Source organism: Trichechus manatus, unplaced genomic scaffold (genome assembly GCF_000243295.1).
Source record: "Trichechus manatus latirostris isolate Lorelei unplaced genomic scaffold, TriManLat1.0 scaffold00171, whole genome shotgun sequence".
Taxonomy (NCBI): Eukaryota; Metazoa; Chordata; class Mammalia; order Sirenia; family Trichechidae; genus Trichechus; species Trichechus manatus.
In genome coordinates this window covers 4,964,298-4,982,108 of record NW_004444107.1, presented here as the reverse complement: position 1 = coordinate 4,982,108, position 17,811 = coordinate 4,964,298, and the positions used below count along the sequence as shown (strand labels likewise).

The 17,811-nt window shown below is 36.5% G+C and overlaps 1 protein-coding gene across 1 annotated transcript in view; it reads right to left on the bottom strand.

The window, feature by feature from the left end:
* Positions 1 to 14,076: 14,076 nt before the first annotated feature.
* MYOZ2 (myozenin 2) overlaps positions 14,077 to 17,811 on the bottom strand; it is a 44,344-nt gene continuing 40,609 nt past the window's right edge. The window contains exon 6 of the mRNA XM_004386806.2: positions 14,077 to 14,510. Within this exon, the coding sequence (XP_004386863.1) occupies positions 14,276 to 14,510 (235 nt within the window). The 3' untranslated portion in view covers positions 14,077 to 14,275. The remainder of the gene's footprint in view (positions 14,511 to 17,811) is intronic.

Below are 17,811 nucleotides of genomic sequence, written 5' to 3'. Positions count from 1 at the left end.
CCTGTTTATTCACTTCATATCATTTGTCACACCCTATGCTTACTCAGCTTTTTTATTTGGTTGCTTGTTTATTGTCTTTCTCACTAGGAAGAAATTCCATGAAGGGCATGTCTCTTTTGATCATCATTTTGCCCATAAAGTCTGGTACAGTGGCACAGAGTAGGCAACAATAAAGTGTTGTTCAACACCTGAAAGAATATGTTCAACATAACCAGAATATATCATTGAATGGAAACTTGGCAATAAGACTTTGTTTTTATTCTTTATTTTTGTAAAATTAAAGCATACAGTTACCAAGAGATCTGAGTGAAGAAACCTGTAAAGAAGTTGTCATGGCTGACAGCATCCTCTGGAAGGCTGCTGGTCTACTGTCAGTACTAAAATACCTTCTAGGAATACTCCTGGGTTCCCAGCTTCTCACAAGAGGAACTAGAAGTAGAGTAGCATTATGACCAAATTAACTACTGTCTGTGAGGTGAAAAAAATTTGTCAGGTAAGAAAGAAGATTGCCTTTATGCATGTGAAAGCTGGACAATGAAAAAGAAAGACTAAAGAATTGACACACTTTAATTATGGTGTTGGTGAAGAATACTGAATGTACAATAGACTGTCAAAAAAAAAAAAAAAAACAACTGAACAAATCTGTCTTGGAGGAAGAACAGACAGAATGCTCCTTAGAAGCGAAGATGGCAAGACTTTGTCTCACATACTTTGGGCATGTTATCAGGAGGGACCAGTCCCTGGAGAGGGACATCATACTTGGTAAAGTAGAAGGTCACCAAAAAACAGGAAGACCCTTGACAAGATGGATTGACACAGTGGCTTCAACAATGTGTCAATGCTGAAACATAGCAACGATTGTGAGGATGGCACAGGACTGGGCAGTATTTTGTTGCACCTAGGGTCGCTATGAGTCAGAACTGACTTGACAGCACCTAACAGCAACAACTGGAAAGAGTATAAAAGAGAATGGTACCAAAAAATGAGATAAAACTATAATATATTTGATCAAGTGATCTCTTAGATGGTTAGAAAACCTGATTTTTTAATATGTACACATTTTTTTAAAAGCTGTTTCAAAGGTATATTTGGAAGTGTCTAGTTAATAGACATTTAAATTCTTTCAAATGAGAAAATGTCTGTTATGGTTATGTATTACTTTTGTCTTTTCCTGCTTTTAGTAATTGACCTGTGCCCCTTAACCACAGGATGGCCATGACCTCAAGGGGGGTATTTCACCCTCTTCTGGCCACAGTGATTGATCTGTGTATGATTCAGGCCAATCAGCATCCTTGCCACAAGTTTTCAAATTGGAGTTTGCTGGAAAGATTCCGTTTTTACCTGATCGCAAAGCTATAAAGATGTGAGCCCAGAGCTGCTTATGGCCATGTGTTTTTTGCCACGTAGAGTAGCTGTTCTGAGAGGATAAAGCAAAGATAAGATGGAGAGAGATGGGGAGAGGAAGAGAGAAAAATAGGGGAGAGGATAAAAGAGGAGAGATCCTGAGGGGTTCTCTATTATCTTAGAAAATAGTGTTCATTGGACTCCTCAAATCTCTGTAGTGTGACATTTTATTAAACACTAGACTAAATTCGGTATCTTTGACATCTTAGTCAGCTCTTCCTTAGCTAAAGCTTTACTGGCCATACATCTCTATCTTTATTAAGCCTCTGCTATATTAGAGTAAATGTTTGCTAGTTAATCAGAGCTAATGGTTTAACTAGTGGCCTTCTTAATTTTTGCTGACTTATTGTCAGCTTGGGCAGTTTCATTACCCTTGTATATTGTTTCACTTTGAAGCATCCTAATTTTCTTATCTGTAAAATTGGGGTGAGAAATAATACTTACATCTGATGTCTTTTGATAATGCCTCAGATAAAAGCAACTGTAAAGTCCTATACTGTGTTATTATGACTATTAATGCTGTTATTATAATTATCAATACTGTTGTCATCAATGATAATGTGATGCAATAAGGACCTGTATGTTGTTTTTTTTTTCCTTGCTGTAATATATATTTTATTACAATCTCAAATACGCAGGAAGCTTTGTTTTTCTTCTACTCCAGCATCATCCCCACCAGGGGACTACCAGCCTCTGTTCAAATATGGTGACAGTGATAGAGAACCTGATGCTTTGGGGGCAGCTTATTTTCTTTTTAAGACTTCTCTAATTGTTAAAAAATTTTCATTGCAGTGATCTGAAATCCACCTCCCCGTGATTTCCACACTGTCATTTGTAGCAACAGAAATCTATAATCCATTTTCCATGAGACACCATTTAACTTTGAAAACATCCCTTGTATTATTAAGCCAAAAATACCCAGTTCTCTCAATAAATTTTGAAGGCCTAATGTATATTTAATCAATGAATTACTAATGACCCCTGGTTGCACAGTGGTTAGGCACTCAGCTGCTAACCAAAAGGTCATTTTTTTCGAACCCACCAGCCACTCAGTGGGAGAAAGATGTGGCAGTCTGCTCCTGTAAAGATTTACAGCCTTGGAAACCCTATGAGGCAGTTCTGCTCTGTCCTATAGGGTCTCTATGAGTCAGAATCGAAGCAAAGGCAATGATTTGGTTTTTTAATCAATTACTGTATTCATCGTACATTTATACTTCACTTACCCTATAAAAGAATTTAAAGTGAATTCTAGCATATAGTATGAAATAGTGGTAAAATACAAACAAGAATAAAGAATCAGACCTATAGGAAATTAAAATAATAGTAAAAAAAAATGACTGAAAAAAAGAAAAAAGAAAAACCAGGAAATGCAGAAGAACAGAAATATGCATGAGCCTGTAGCTTAACCTTTAGTTTGGTTCTGATCTAAAACCAAAAGAGAATAAGCTATTTAAGTTATCAGTAGGAAGAAAACATTCTTCTGTCATCATCTAAACTTTTTTTCCCCCTACATGGGCCTTCATCTAAGAAAGGAGCTTTTATCTATGTCTACTGTCAATGGGCCTAACAACATGTCATTGGCAAATACAGTTAACGGCCTTCATAGACCATCCACATAAATGATTGCAGGATGCACTTTTGTTGTCAACTGCTTGAAACAATTTGGCACCCAGAAATAAAAACTTTTTTTGCAATTAACTTGAGTAAGGTACAGAGAAATTATTTCTCCTTTGGTTTAGACTCTGTGCTTTTATAAAAAACAAAAGAAAAAAAAGGAACCAAACTAGTTGTAGCCGAGTAGGTTCTAACTCTTGGTGACCCCATGTGTTTCAGTGCAGAGTAAAACCGTGCTTTATAGGGTTTTCAAGGCTTTGACCTTTCAGAAGCAGATTGCCGGGCCTTTCTTCCAAGGTGCCTCTGGGTGGGTTCAAACTACCAACCTTTTAGTTGTAGTCAGGTGCTTAACCATTAAGATTGGTTTAATTTTTTTTATTTGCAACAGTGCTACTTTGTTAGCCAATATGTTTATGTTCAAAATATTCAATTTTTTAAATTTTTTTGGTTTAAAATCATAAAGGGTGGGTGTCAGGGTTATATCCTTTCACCACACTTATTCAATCTGTATGCTGAGCAAATAATCCAAGAAGCTGGATTATATAAATAAGAACGAGGTATCAGGATTGGAGATGACACAACCTTGTTTGCTGAAAGTGAAGAGGATTTGAAGCACTTACTGATGAAGATCAAAGACTACAGCCTTCAGTATGGATTACACCCCAGCATAAAGAAAACAAAAATCCTTACAACTGGACCAATAAGCAACATTGTGAAAAACAGAGAAAATATTGAAGTCCGGGATTTCATTTTACCTGGATCAACAATTAATGCCCATGGAAGATGCAGTCAAGTATCAAATGATGTACTGGGCAAATCTGCTGCAAAAGACCTCTTTAAAGTGTTAAAAAACAAAGATGTCACTTTGATGACTAAGGTGCACCTTACCCAAGCCATAGTATTTTCAGTTGCCTCATATGCATATAAAAGCTGGACAGTGAAACAGGAAGACTAAAGAAGAATTGATGCATTTGAATTGTGGTGTTGGAGAATACTGAATATACCATTGAGTATACCACTGCCAGAAGAACGAAAAAATCTGGTTTGGAAGAAGTACAGCCAGAGTGCTCCTTAGAAGCGAGGATGGGGAGACTTCGTCTGACATACTTTGGACATACTATCAGGAGGGACCAGTCCCTGGATAAGGACATCCTGCTAGGTAGAGAGTCAGTGAAAAAGAGGAAGACCCTCAATGAGATGGATTGACACAGTGGCTGCAGCAATGGGCTCAAACATAGCAACGATTGTGAGGATGGTGCAGGTCTGGGCAACGTTTCATTCTGTAGTACATAGCATTGCTATGACTGGAACTAACTTGACAGCACCTAACAACAACAACATTTTGTTTTTATGAATTTCTATTAAGCCAGGTTTCCCAAATCTCGGTGCCATTAGGTTTTTTTCTTTTTTTTGGACACAAATATATATATACTGCTTTAGAAAACAAGCAACTTCACCATTTGTTTCCTTCATTCCTTTTAAATGTCCTATTAGGTTTTGAAGTTTTATTCCATGTCTCTTAGGAGTCACTATTCTTCCTAGATTTTTGTTTTGCCATATAAATGGTATCTTCTTTGTTTTCAGCTAAGTCATTAAGGAAAATGCTGAAGAAGGCTAGATTTCACATTCAGTTCCAGTTGCAGCCTAAGTTAACCCTAAAAGCAGCATTAAAGTTTAGAAAGCCAAAACCAGACAATGTTTAAGGGCAACATGGTGTTGTTAAAGAGCATGGCCTTCAAACCTGGGCAGGCCTAGGTTCAAATCCTGACTTTACCATTTGTTGTTTGTGTGACCTTGGGCAGTTGGAGCCCTGGAGGCACAGTGGTTAAGAGCTATGGCTGCTGACCCAAAAGTTGACAGTTCAAATTCACCAGCCGCTCCTTGGAAACCCTATGGAGGCAGTTCTACTCTGTCCTGTTGGGTTTCTATGAGTTGGAATCGACTCAACGGTAATGGGTTTGGTTTTTTTGGCAGTTAGTGGAAATAAGCAGAGTAAGGCCTTTTGAGCTGGACAGACCTAGGTTCAAATCCTGTCTTTGCCGTTTGTTGTTTGTGTGACCTTGAGTAGCTAGTGGAAATATGTAGAACAGTTAATAGAAATTAGCAAAGACAATATGTACTATCGTAATAGATCCATATGTAAAGGCTGAAAATATCTAGAGTTTTTAATTGTCCTAAAACCATTCACTAGGATTTTTCTGCAGTAAATATTACTTCTCTTTAATGTTTTATAAAACAGGCTTATAAACTTTTTATATATAAGATTCTTTGGAATCTTAGAGATTGAAAGGACTTCAGAAATTAGTTTGTTAAAATCTCTCAGTGTACTGATGAGAAAACTTAAGCTCAGGGAAGTAAATTATGTGAGCTCATGCTAGACACTGCTAGAACAAGGATTGGAATCTAATTCCTAAACATTTGGAATTTGCATGGTGTGAAAAATTTTCCCTGAAATATTGTGAAATTTCATAGGGAATGGTACTCTTTTGTTTCTTAAAATGCAGTAAAATTCCTTCTATAATCAAATATTGGTGATAAATATACTTGGCATCTGCGTACTCTTGAAAGACAAGAGAAGATAAACATAAGGAGTTGGTCAGGAGTATTTCACAAGTGAATACTTTCTTTTTCTGAATTATGATATCCATGGTAGTACTCTGACTTTAAGAAAAACACTATACTGTTGGGACATTTATGAGCTTATTTTCACATCTCTTGGGAGCCTATCAAACCTAAGTCTCTGTACACACTTTTTATCTTGAGCTGACTCGTTTTTAAAGTAGCTCTCTTTAAAAAATACAATAGTAAAAAAACCAGTGTCTTTTGCTCATATTGGCTGAAACACTGAACCCAAAGGAAGTTGCCCTGGAGAGCACGTTTCTTTGTAAAGATGACAAAAATATTCAGGACACCAGTGTTTTCAGGTTCAACTTCCTTGTTGAAATTCACTTCACAGTCAAAGGAAAAGAGGGAAATAAAGACTGATTTGTTAATAGAATAATAAAATTGTTGGAGAATATTTGGTGTAAAAATAGTAACTATTTTGAAGAACTATAAGTATATAAAAAAGAAGAAATACTAGAATACTGAATTTATTTCTAATTCTTAACCTTAAGTATTCTTAAGTCTTTCATTTTCTCATCTGTAAAACAAGCCCTAAAACTGAAATTGTGCAGGGGGAAGAAACAAACAAACTAACTTTTGGCAAGTAATATCCCTAGTGTGTTGTAAAGCGTTTTGTATATTTTAAATAAGTTTTCTGATTTAACTGGTATTTTACAAGTTTTGTCCTGCTAAAATTTCAAATTCTTTTAATTCTAATTAAAAGAATTCTAATTAAATTATAACTAATTTTTATCAAATTAGTTATAATTACTCCTTTATCATAGTTTTATTTTCCTTTGGCTAATACATGTAGTATACAAATTATCTAAGCCTATTAGATATAGAGAGCCCTGGTGGCACAATGGCTAACAGATGGTCTGCTAACCAAAAAGGCTGACAGTTCGAATCCACCATCCGCTCCTTGGAAACCCTATGGGGCAGTTCTACTCTGTTCTATAGGGTCGCTATGAGTTGGAACTGACTCGATGGCAATGGGTTTGGTTTTTATTAGATATTAGTATAGATATGAAATCATTTACAGTGTCCACAGAAGATATGTAGATTGTAGTCATGTAGATGATAGTGTTCTCAAGTGAAATAGAAGAGAGAATAACATAGTGGAAGGACTGTTGAATCAGAAGTCAAGATATGTGGGTCCTAATTTTAGGCCAGCAGTGTGAGATTGGGCTAGGTTCTTAACTTCTCTGGATCTCAGTTTCCACTTTTGTAAATGAGAAGATCGGTCTAGAATATTTCAAGATAATGCCTAATTCTGAAGTACTTTGATTCTATGCAAATGGTTATTTATTTAAACCAGAGAGCATGTTTTATGATGCCATTAACATACTACTAGTGTATTAAACTTGACAAAATAATTACCTGTATTTTGTTTATTCTTATTACTGTATCTAAATTTTTAATATCTTTTTGCTATGCTACCAAGAGTACATTTAAATAAACAGCAGGGTATGGAATTATACAGATAGCATAGTCTAATCCATTCTGATAACAAATGATCATTAGCCATAACTGATACATTTATAGATACATGCATATGAAAACATGTTAATTTTTCTCTGTAATTATAATAAGTTTAATGTGTAGTGCTTTAATGTAGTGTTTTTTTTAAAAAAAAAATAGGTTTTGAAGAGTTTGTGAAGAAATTTACTGAATTAACTATATACTACATTTATATTTCTTTCAATGTATCGGAAGTAAAAACATGGTTTCTTTAAATAAATGTGGTCCATGTTCACATTTGACTTGAGATTCCAAAATAGCTGCTGACCTGGAGTGCTATAGGGTCCAGAAGAGAGCCTTGTCCAGGAGGTCTGGGACCTGAAGCTAATCAGCTGTGTTGTAGAATCTTCATTAATCCCATTTTTTTTTTTTTTTACATAGGTAAAATGGATATTAGGAACAGAGTTTAAAAATTAAGCTTGAGAGTGGGAATATATATGGAAATTCAAAGTATTCCTATTTGCTTTTCCAAGGTAAGGTGGGAAATGTTATTTTAGGTTAATTGTATGTAGGTGAATTTTCCATTATTTCAGCATCAGCTAATAGAGGAATCATCTCCTTTCCACGGCTATGACTTCCAGATGCCTAAATTTCTTTAGCAAGGTGGAGACACATCAAAGCAAGGGGCTTGAAGTGGTTGTTTTTCTTCATTGTTCTATAGAGATTATTGTACCAAAGAATTAGAATCTGAGCGTAATATTTTTTCTTGATTTGAGACATTCCAAGCAGGTATTTGAATGAAAAGCCATTTTAGTTAATGGGGGAAAAAAGAAGGAAGAAGAAAAAGAAAGAAAAATAAGACATGAAAAGATGGAGACCTCAGCCCCATGGTTAACTCCCTTCTGATTGCAGTAATGTATGTTCTGAAGTGGTGTGGTGACTGATAGAGGAAAGTACTGACAATGTTGATGTTTTTATTCTCAAATGACAAAATATGTGAATGCTCACAAGAAATAAGTTTATTTTGGAAAGCCCCTAAAAAGGATATTTTAATGGCAATTTTGAGTTTCGAGAATAGGGCTAACACTAAGGCTTATCCTAAAAAATGGTCAGGCTACTTCAGTTGTTTCTGAGAGTACACTTACTATACTCTTTGTTCCTATATATATTAGTTCAAATCAAAGCCAAGTACATTTATCCCAAAGCAGTTCCAGTGTCACCTCTTAGTTCTAAATGCCTTTGCTTGCTTACTGTGGGATCTTAATAAGTTTTTATTTTATTAATAACAACAGCTAACATTCAGTGAGCACTTACCACGTGTCAGGTAAGGTACTTTATAATACATTATTTTTAACATAGATGCTAATATTTTTCAGATTTGTTTAACAAATATTGTTGTTTAATATGTACTGGGCACAGAGGACACAGCAGTTAATAAAAAAGGCAAAGGTTTTGCCCCACATTCTTGTGGGGGAGATAAACAATAAATAAATAAATATATATATATGTATAATGCATGATGGAGCCCTGGTGGCGCAGTGGTTAAGAGCTCGGCTGCTAACCAAAAAGGTGGACGGTTCGAATCCACAAGCCACTCCTTGGAAACCCTATGGGGCAATTCCACTCTGTCCTATAGGATCAGCATCGACTCTATGGCAAGGGGGTGTTAATGCATGACGGCCATAAAAATGCTCATTGCAGACCTCCAACTACGTAACTGACTGAGGGTCTTGGCTGTGCTGCACTCTGCATTTGTGCTGAGGCTGCCTTCCACAAGCCGCTCCTAGCCAACAACTGAGCATGGTCGTTCTACAAAACACAGGACCCCTTGGATCAGTGACTTTGGCTCAAGGACTCCCCAAAGGACTTGCTGAACCTTTCTTGGATGGCAAGGCAGGTCTAGAACACTTCCAGGCACTTCCATTTGAGGTCTACTGGCTCTCACAGCCTTTCTTGAGTCCTTCCCCATTTTCTCTCACACAGGCGTTTCTCCTAATGAAATTCTTCCATCTTTAATAACTTTCTGGCATCTATTTCTCAGAGGACCTGAATTAATACATTATGTTACAAAAAAAAAAAAAAGAAAGAAAGAAAAAAACAAACCCGTTGCCATTCAGTCGATTCCAACTCATAGCAACCCTATAGGACAGAGCAGAACTGCCCCACAGAGTGTCCAAGGAACTCCTGGTGCATTCGAACTGCTGACCTTTTGGTTAGCAGGCGTAGCACTTAACCACAATACCACCAGGGTTTCCAAACATTATGTTAGGGAGTTATAAATGCTATAAAGAAAAATAAAAGCACAATAAGAGATTAGAGGTGTGCTATCTGAAATAAAGTTGGTCAGGAAGGTGTCAGGAGGAGGTGACATTTGCGTAGAGACCTGAATGGGAGTAGGAGTGGGGGACAAGCCATATAAATAGTTGGAGAAAACTGGGCATTAGAGTGTGAAGTAACTTGCTTGAGATTATATCATTGATTTATGATAGATCAGCAGGTAGATTTCTTACTCCAAAGCTGGCACCTTTAAATACAACTGCTTTTATATAGTATTTGTGAGTGATTATAATGAAAATGTAATGAGAGTATCTATGTAGGTGACAATCCACATTAGATAATTGTGTATATGTAGAAAAAAACTACTTAAAAGGGGGTGAGGAGTGGGCTTCAAAAGCCATAGAAGAACACATTTATCCTTTTGTACAGCCTAACTTGTATTTCCTTTCAGCCAGCTTCATTCTGGCATGACTTTTTCCCTGTGTTATATTTATTATGCTAATGCTGCAGCTTCTATACTAATTCTTCAGTCAGCAGTTTCAAGATAAGCTATGACATTTAATTTATCTACAAATTCTTATTTTCCTTTTGACATTTTTCTGGTCCAGTTTCCTGAAACCTCTCCATCTTCTACCCTGCCTATGCCGTCATTGAAGTGAAGTGTATTTCAAAACACTACACCATACAGAATAATAAGCATGTTCTTATTTGGACTGAACTAAAACCTCTTAGGAACAGCTTTCTTTTCCCTTTCCCATATGTAGTTGATATTCCTACTGAAGTCACATTATGTTGAGAAGCCAGGGGAAGTTTATATCCTGTGTTGAAATCTTGCTCCTCTGTTTAAGGAATTCAAATAGGGATAACGCTTCAGCTTAACTCATTAAAATCCTCGTTCAATTTTACTTAATTTTTTCTTAGTTCTGGAAAGTTTAACTATTTTAAACATTATAATTTTCAAAAAAAATATTTGATGTATTCACAATGTGCTTTGAGCAGTTAATTTGAAAGGGATTTCTCCTGCTTGTTCTTCTGGCAAAAACCTGGCACTCTTCCACCCGTCACAGAAATTGAAATGCCCTTCTTCCTACATAATAGAACATTTGGAGGTCAAAACTATTTTTCATAAGAAAAGGGGTGTTCAGAGCAATACTTTGCTAAGCTAAATAAAAAGCAGTTGTTGCTGAAAAACTGTGATGATGTCATGTAAGTTTTATCTTGCATAAGCAGCAGAGTGAGGAAATTCCAGAATTAATAAGTCTGCTGGTACAGCTGTGCCCTGAGTTGGAAAGTTCAGGATGTTCTTTTCATACTCACGACTGGACTTTTAGCTACACATTAGCTTTTGCAAGAATAATTGGCTCCCTCCATTTCCAAGCTGCTAAAATATTTATAAACAAGTCTATTTAGAAAAATGTAAACATGTAAGTGATGCAATAAATGGTCATTTGACCAAGAATTGTCATCTATACTTGCCTTGATTTTGCAATAACCGATAATTAAACCCGTTGCCGTCAATTCGATTCTGACTCACAGTGACCCTATAGGACAGAGTAGAGCTGCCCCATAGGATTTCCAAGGAGTGGCTGGTGAATTCAACTGCCAACCTTTTCGTTAGCAGCTGAGCTCTTAACCACTTCGCCACCAGGGCTCCAATCAATAATTAGTTCTTTTTAATTATCAAATCCTTTAAAATATTGAGTTAAAAGATGGAAAATGAGGAATGTGAGAAAACACTCAAGAAAGTGAAGAGTTACAAGGCAAGAATAACAGTCTTTTTAACCATGACTCTAGTTATTAAAGTAACTCTAGTTACCATCTGGAGTCCCTGAGTGGCACAAATGGTTAGTGCTCTACTACTAACCAAATGATTGGCAGTTTGAACCCACCCAGAGGCACCTTGGAAGACAGACCTGGTGATCAGCTTCTGAAAGGTCACAGCTTCAAAACCCTATGGAGCAGTTCTACTCTGCACACATGGGGTTACCATGAGTCAGTTTCAACTCCACAGCAGCTAACAACAAGTTATCATCTCGAAGACAGCCAGCTGATCATCGGTCCTACCAATAAGATAAGAGAAAATTGGCCTAAATAAAGAGCATTTCATGACCCAGATGTCTGTTGAACAGTGTAACGTAAACTGAGAGATTTTTCTCTAAAGTTTTGAGAAGTAGAAAATATTTTTATTTGAAGGAATGATTTTGGTGTGATACTACTCTGGATGTTTTCTTTTTAGTTTTATTGTTTATTAGTGTCACACTTTCTTATAGGGGAAAGAGAGGGAAGATTACATAGCTCAAGAGAGTGTCCAGTGCTAAACAGAAATGAGAAGGTTTAATCCAAGTACACTTTGTGCTTCTCTAACTTCAAAATTAAACACATGCATGTTGCTTGTTTTATTTAACTCATTTCCAACACAGTCTGAAAGTTAAGCTTTATATAATTATGAATGCCTATATGACTATGGAGCCCTTGTGGTGTAGTGGTTAAGTGATCCAGCTGCTAACCAAAAGGTTGGCAGTTCACATGCACTAGCTGCTTCTTGGAAACCTGATGGGGCAGTTCTGCTCTGTCCTCTAGGGTTGCTGTGGGTCAGAATTGACTCAGTGGCAATGGGTTTGGTTTTGGGGTTTATATGAGTATAAGGAGCCCTTATACTCAGTATAAGGCACAGTAGTTAAGCGCTTAGCTGCTAACTGTAAGCTTGGCAGTTCAAATCCACCAACCCACTCCACCGGAGAAAGATGTGGCTATCCTCTCCTGTAAAGATTACAGCCTTGGAAACCCAATGGGACAGTTCTACTCTGTCCCATAGGGTTGCTATGACTCAGACTTGACTCAATGGCAATGAGTTTTGGTTTTATATGACTTTAGATAATGATTCTAAAATGACTCAATTTATAGCTGTATGTGCTCAAATTAAGACAGTGGAGTTTTTTTTATTATTTTATCTAGATGTAATAAAATAGTTTAAAGCTAAATTTTATTCTGAAAGAGAAATTATGAACCATGAGTTCTTAGAGCGTATATTTTGGAGCCAGACTCACTAAGTTATTCCCTTTATAAACTAGGCTTATTTCAAGTCACCTTAGTTCTCTGTGGCTCAGATATACATGAAAACTGGTAAGATAAGAGCCTCATACCTAGGATTTATCACAGGTGCCAACATCATTATTTTAAAATAGGTAAGCACCAAAACTTAAAAGTAAAACTAAGGTGTCTGAAAGATACATTTTAAATTATACAAATTCTCTACAATGATAGTAGGTATAGATACAATACTTTGACATTGTTACTTTGTAGGGATTGTATTTTTCATATGCATTTTTTTAAAAAATCTCTACTTAAAAGTCTAAAGTGAGATAAAAATGACCACCAATTCCAATGCTGCATACACAGATGTTTTGTAAATATGTAATGTTACTTCATGGCATCTTAACTACTCTATTGTACACTCTCTTTCCTCCTACCTGTGAACTTAATCTGATAGGTAGTTTTCTATGGATCAGACATTTCGTCACTGGTGTAAACATCTATCAGAACTTTTAAATGAATTGAAATGGGAGGAATTGTAATTGATTCCTCATCAGTTCAATCATGTATACTTCCTCAATCATCTTTTAAGACATATCTATAACTTCGTATTAGTTTAGTTTGAATCATTGATGCCAATATATTTACATACCTCATGATAGATGTGGCAACATTACTTTCAGATGCTTTTGTTCTATTTCTTGCTTTGGTTTGTGTTTTATAGCATGTACTCCCTAGTGCTTAAGGAGTTGAAGAAAATTTAAAGATTTCAGCAAAGAAAGCTGACAATTTAAATTATACCCTCTCTCTCATACCTCATTTCTTTATATGTATGATTGTGTATTTTATTTGTTCTTGCTCTTCTAAAATGCATAAACAAAGTTGAACTTAACACACAGAATTGGGATTTATGAAACTTAAATTCTGAACACACCTTAGTCACTAAAACTGTAGTAGCATGAAGTCCCTTAAGTCATTGTCTCTAACTCTCCTTCACCTAATACTGTTTGTTGTTGTGTACCATCAAGTTGGATTTTGACTCATAGCAACCCCGTGTGACAGATTAGAACTGTCCCATAGGGTTTTCTAGGCTGTAATTTTTATGGAGCAGATTGCCAGTTCTTTCTCCTGTGGAGTCGCTGAATGGGTAGGTTTGCACCATCAACCTTTCGGTTAGTAACCAAGCACTTACCCGTTGTGCCACCAGGGCTCCTTGACTTAATACTCAATGAATATAATAACCCAATTGAACTCTGGATAATGTCATCTGGAGTAATTACCTAATGATTTAAAACACGTCAAAGAGTGCAACGTGCTTCAGAAATTCTCAGAATGACTAATGAAAAGACTTTATCCATTCTATTTTATCGTGGTCACCAGAAACAAAGAATTCAATCCTTTTCTCCATCGGTAATGTTCATATATCGTCTTTCATAGCTCTCCTCCCTTAGATAAAACTCTGAATGAGTCTACACACCTGACACTGCATTTTGATTCTAGACTCCATTTGAAACACTTATGCAGGAATAAATTATATTGAATGAAACAAAGGTGAAACCCTTTGTTGTAAGTTACTCTTCTCAGTTTCCACAATGAAATATTTGTTTGCAGGAATATTTGTTCTTGTCCATACCAGATGAAAACAAAATTATGACTGAAGACAAATTAGTTAAAAGTTTGTTTTTTTATAATAAGATTCTGAATTGTTTATTAGAACACTATCTGAGATTGAAATTAAATGCCATAAAAGGAAAATTGCTAAATTGCTACTAAATTATAGCTACTAATGAAGAGTGTAAGTGGCTTTGCCAGTAAATAGAATAATAAAACAGGAACTTTTATGTTTAGAGGTTTTGTGGCATATACACTCACAACTTCCTTTTCATAGGTCTTCTGATTCTGGTACAGTGGTATCCTCTGTAGGTTCCGTTGTTATCACTATGGGGATATTCTCAGATATCCATCCCTTGGGTGTTCTATTAAAGGACTTTCTGCTAGAAAGGGGATTGGCAAAGCCCATGAACCTGGGATCTGTTAGCAGTAGTAGCTCAAAATCTGGAACCTTGAATTTAACCATTTTGGATGCTTTTTCAAAACCTCCAAATGGGGTGGCGACTCTGAGAAATAAAAAGAAAAAGAAATTTTAATTAATTAAAACATTTATTTATCAGGAAATAGAAAACAATTTAATTCATGATTTTATGGTCATATTGTTACGTTCTTAGTATAGTTATTAGTTTTCGCTTCCGAGGTGAACATTTCTACTTAAGGATCATGCCTTTATGATAAAACAGATATTTGTTAGCAAATTAGTGTAAAGCCCCTTTGTTTGAACTCTTAGTTTTGGACTAAACTAATCTATTCTCTGTACCCTAAGCTCATCACAAACATTTCTTGTCTCTGTGCCTTTGCAAATAATGTTTCTCCTGCTTAAGATATGTCCTCTTTGACTTCTCTCCACTTGTATATGTCTTGTGGGCTTTAGATTCTAACTTCCCTTCAACTATCCCAGCTCACATTTTCTTAGCCAAATCCATGTAGCATCAGTTGTTTTATGTCAGTCATTTGCTGCTTATGCTATGGTGCTTTGTATTGTCAAGTCTTTCTGTTCATCTTTTGAATAAAGTCCAACCTCCTTATTTTGTGATTCAAGGCCCAACATAACTTTGTAGCTTTGTTTGATTATGCATTAACTTACTCATTATTTATTCAACATTAGGGATACAATCCTGAGCCAAAGATAAGATAGAAGACAACTTTCTTGAGTTGAAGTAAGATGAGCTTATAGAAAAAAAGGGGATCTGATTCATTATAAAAAAAATCTCTCTCTGCTTTATGGAGAATAGCCTAAAAGTGGGTAGCAGTGAATGAATGCACAAAGTCCAATTTGAAGGCTCTTGCAGTAATCAGGTAAGATAAGGTGTTGGTTTGGACCAGGGCGGTAACACTGGAGGTGTTGGGAAGTAGTTGAACATATACTGAAGACAGAGCGAACAAGACTATGCTGATGGTATGGAGTATGAGGCAAACAGTAGAATCAAGGATAAGTCCTAGATTGTTTACTCGAGCAACTTGGTGTATAAAGATGCCATTTACTGAGATGAGGCAGATTGGAGAAGGACCTGGTTTGGGGACTGGAAATCAGGAGTTCGATCCTGACATGTTAATTTTTGTATGCTTGTTAGACATCTCATGGGAGATGTCCAATGGACAGACCAAAATTCAGGGAAGAGTCAGGGTTGGTAATATAATTGGCATCATCAACAAGTAGCTGACACTTAAAACTTTGGAACTACATATAATCACAGCTCAGAATGAGTGTAAATAGAGAAGGTAGCACTCCAGCATGTGTTGTTGTTAGGTGCTGTCAAGTTGGTTCCAACCTACAGCAACCCTATGTACAACAGAACAAAACACTGCTCAGTCCTGTGCCATCCTCACAATCATTGCTATGTTTGAGCCCATTGTTGCAGCCACTGTGTCAATCTATCTCATTGAAGGTTTTCCTCTTTTTCGTTGATCCTCTACTTTACCAAGCATGATGTCCTTCTCCAGGGTCTGATCCCTCCTGATAACACACCCAAAGTACGTGTTGCTAAGGAGTATTTTAGCTATACTTCTTCCAAGACAGATCTGTTCATTCTTCTGGCAGCCTATGGAATATTCAATATTCTTTGCCAACACCATAATTCAAAGGCATCAATTATTCTTCGAACTTCCTTATTCATTGTCCAGCTTTCCCATGCATTTGAAGTGATTGAAAATACAATGTCTTGGGTCAGGTGCACCTTAGTCCTCAAAGTGACATATATGCTTTTCAACACTTTAAAGAGGTCTTTTGCAGCAGATTTGCCCAATGCAATATTGTCATTTGATTTCTCGACTGTTGCTTCCATGGGTGTTGATTGTGGATCCAAGTAAAATGAAATCCTTGACAACTTCGATATTTTCCCTATTTATCATGATGATGCTTATTGGTCTAGTTGTGAGGATTTTTGTTTGGTTTATGCTGGAGTGTAATCCATACTGAAGGCTGTATTCTTTGATCATCATCAGTAAGTGCTTCAAGTCCTCTTTGCTTTCAGCAAACAAGTTTGTGTCATCTGCATATCACAGGTTGTTAATGAACCTTCAATCCTGATGCCTCATTCTCCTTCATGTAGTCCAGCTTCTTGGATTATTTGCTCAGTATACAGATTGATTAAGTATGATGAAAGGATGTAACCCTGATGCACACCTTTTCTGATTTTAAACCACGGAGTATCTCTTTGTTCTGTTTGAACTACTGCCTCTTGGTCCATGTACAGGTTCCTCATGAGCACAATTAAGTGCTCTGGAATTCCCATTCTTCACAATGTTATCCATAATTTGTTAATGATCCACACAGTTGTATGATCCACAAACTCCAGCATTTAGAGTTTGGAAAAAGAGGAGGAGCCAGCAATGAAGGCTGAGAAAGATAAACATCTGGAGAGCTTGATGATCTAAAAGACAAGTTACAAAAGTGTTTCTTGAAAGAGAGAATGGTCAACCATATCATATACTGGTGAGATGTTGAGTAAATTGATAACTGAGAGTTCACCATTGGAGTGGAGCAATGGCATGCAGTCTTGACTGAAATGAATTCAAGAGAGAATGGGACATTAGGAAATAGAAACAATGAATACAGCCAAGTCTTTTGTGGATATTTTTACTGTCAAGAAAAGCATAGAAACTGAAGATAATGGATGGGGTCTGGGTAAAAAGAAAGATTTTTATTTAGGATAAGAGACATTTTGATATATCTATATGCTGAAGTGAAGAGGACTTGAAGTACTTACTGATGAAGATCAAAGACTACAGCCTTCAGCATGTATTACACCTCAACACACAGAAAACAAAAATCCTCACCACTGGACCAATAAGCAACTCATGAAAAATGGAGAAAATATTGAAGTTGTCAAGGATTTTATTTTACTTGGATCCACAGTCAATACCCATGGAAGCAGCAGTTAAGAAATCAAATGACATATAGCACTGAGCAAATCTGCTGCAAAAGAACTCTATAAAGCGTTAAAAAGCAAAGATGTTACTCTGAGGACTAAGGTGCGCTTGACCCAAGCCATGGTATTTTCAGTCACCTCATATGCATGAGAAAGTTGGACAATGAATAAGGAAGACCAAAGAAGAATTGATGCCTTCGAAATATGGTGTTGGCAAAGAATATTGAATATACCATGGACTGCCGGAAGAACGAACAAATCTATCTTGGAAGAAATATAGACAGAATGCTACTTAGAAGCAAAGATGGCAAGACTTAATCTCATGTACTTTGGAGATGTTATCAGGAGGGACCAGTCCCTGGAGAAGGACATCATGCTTGGTAAAGTAGAGGGTCAGCAGAAAAAAGGAAGACCCTCAACGAGGTGGATTGACACA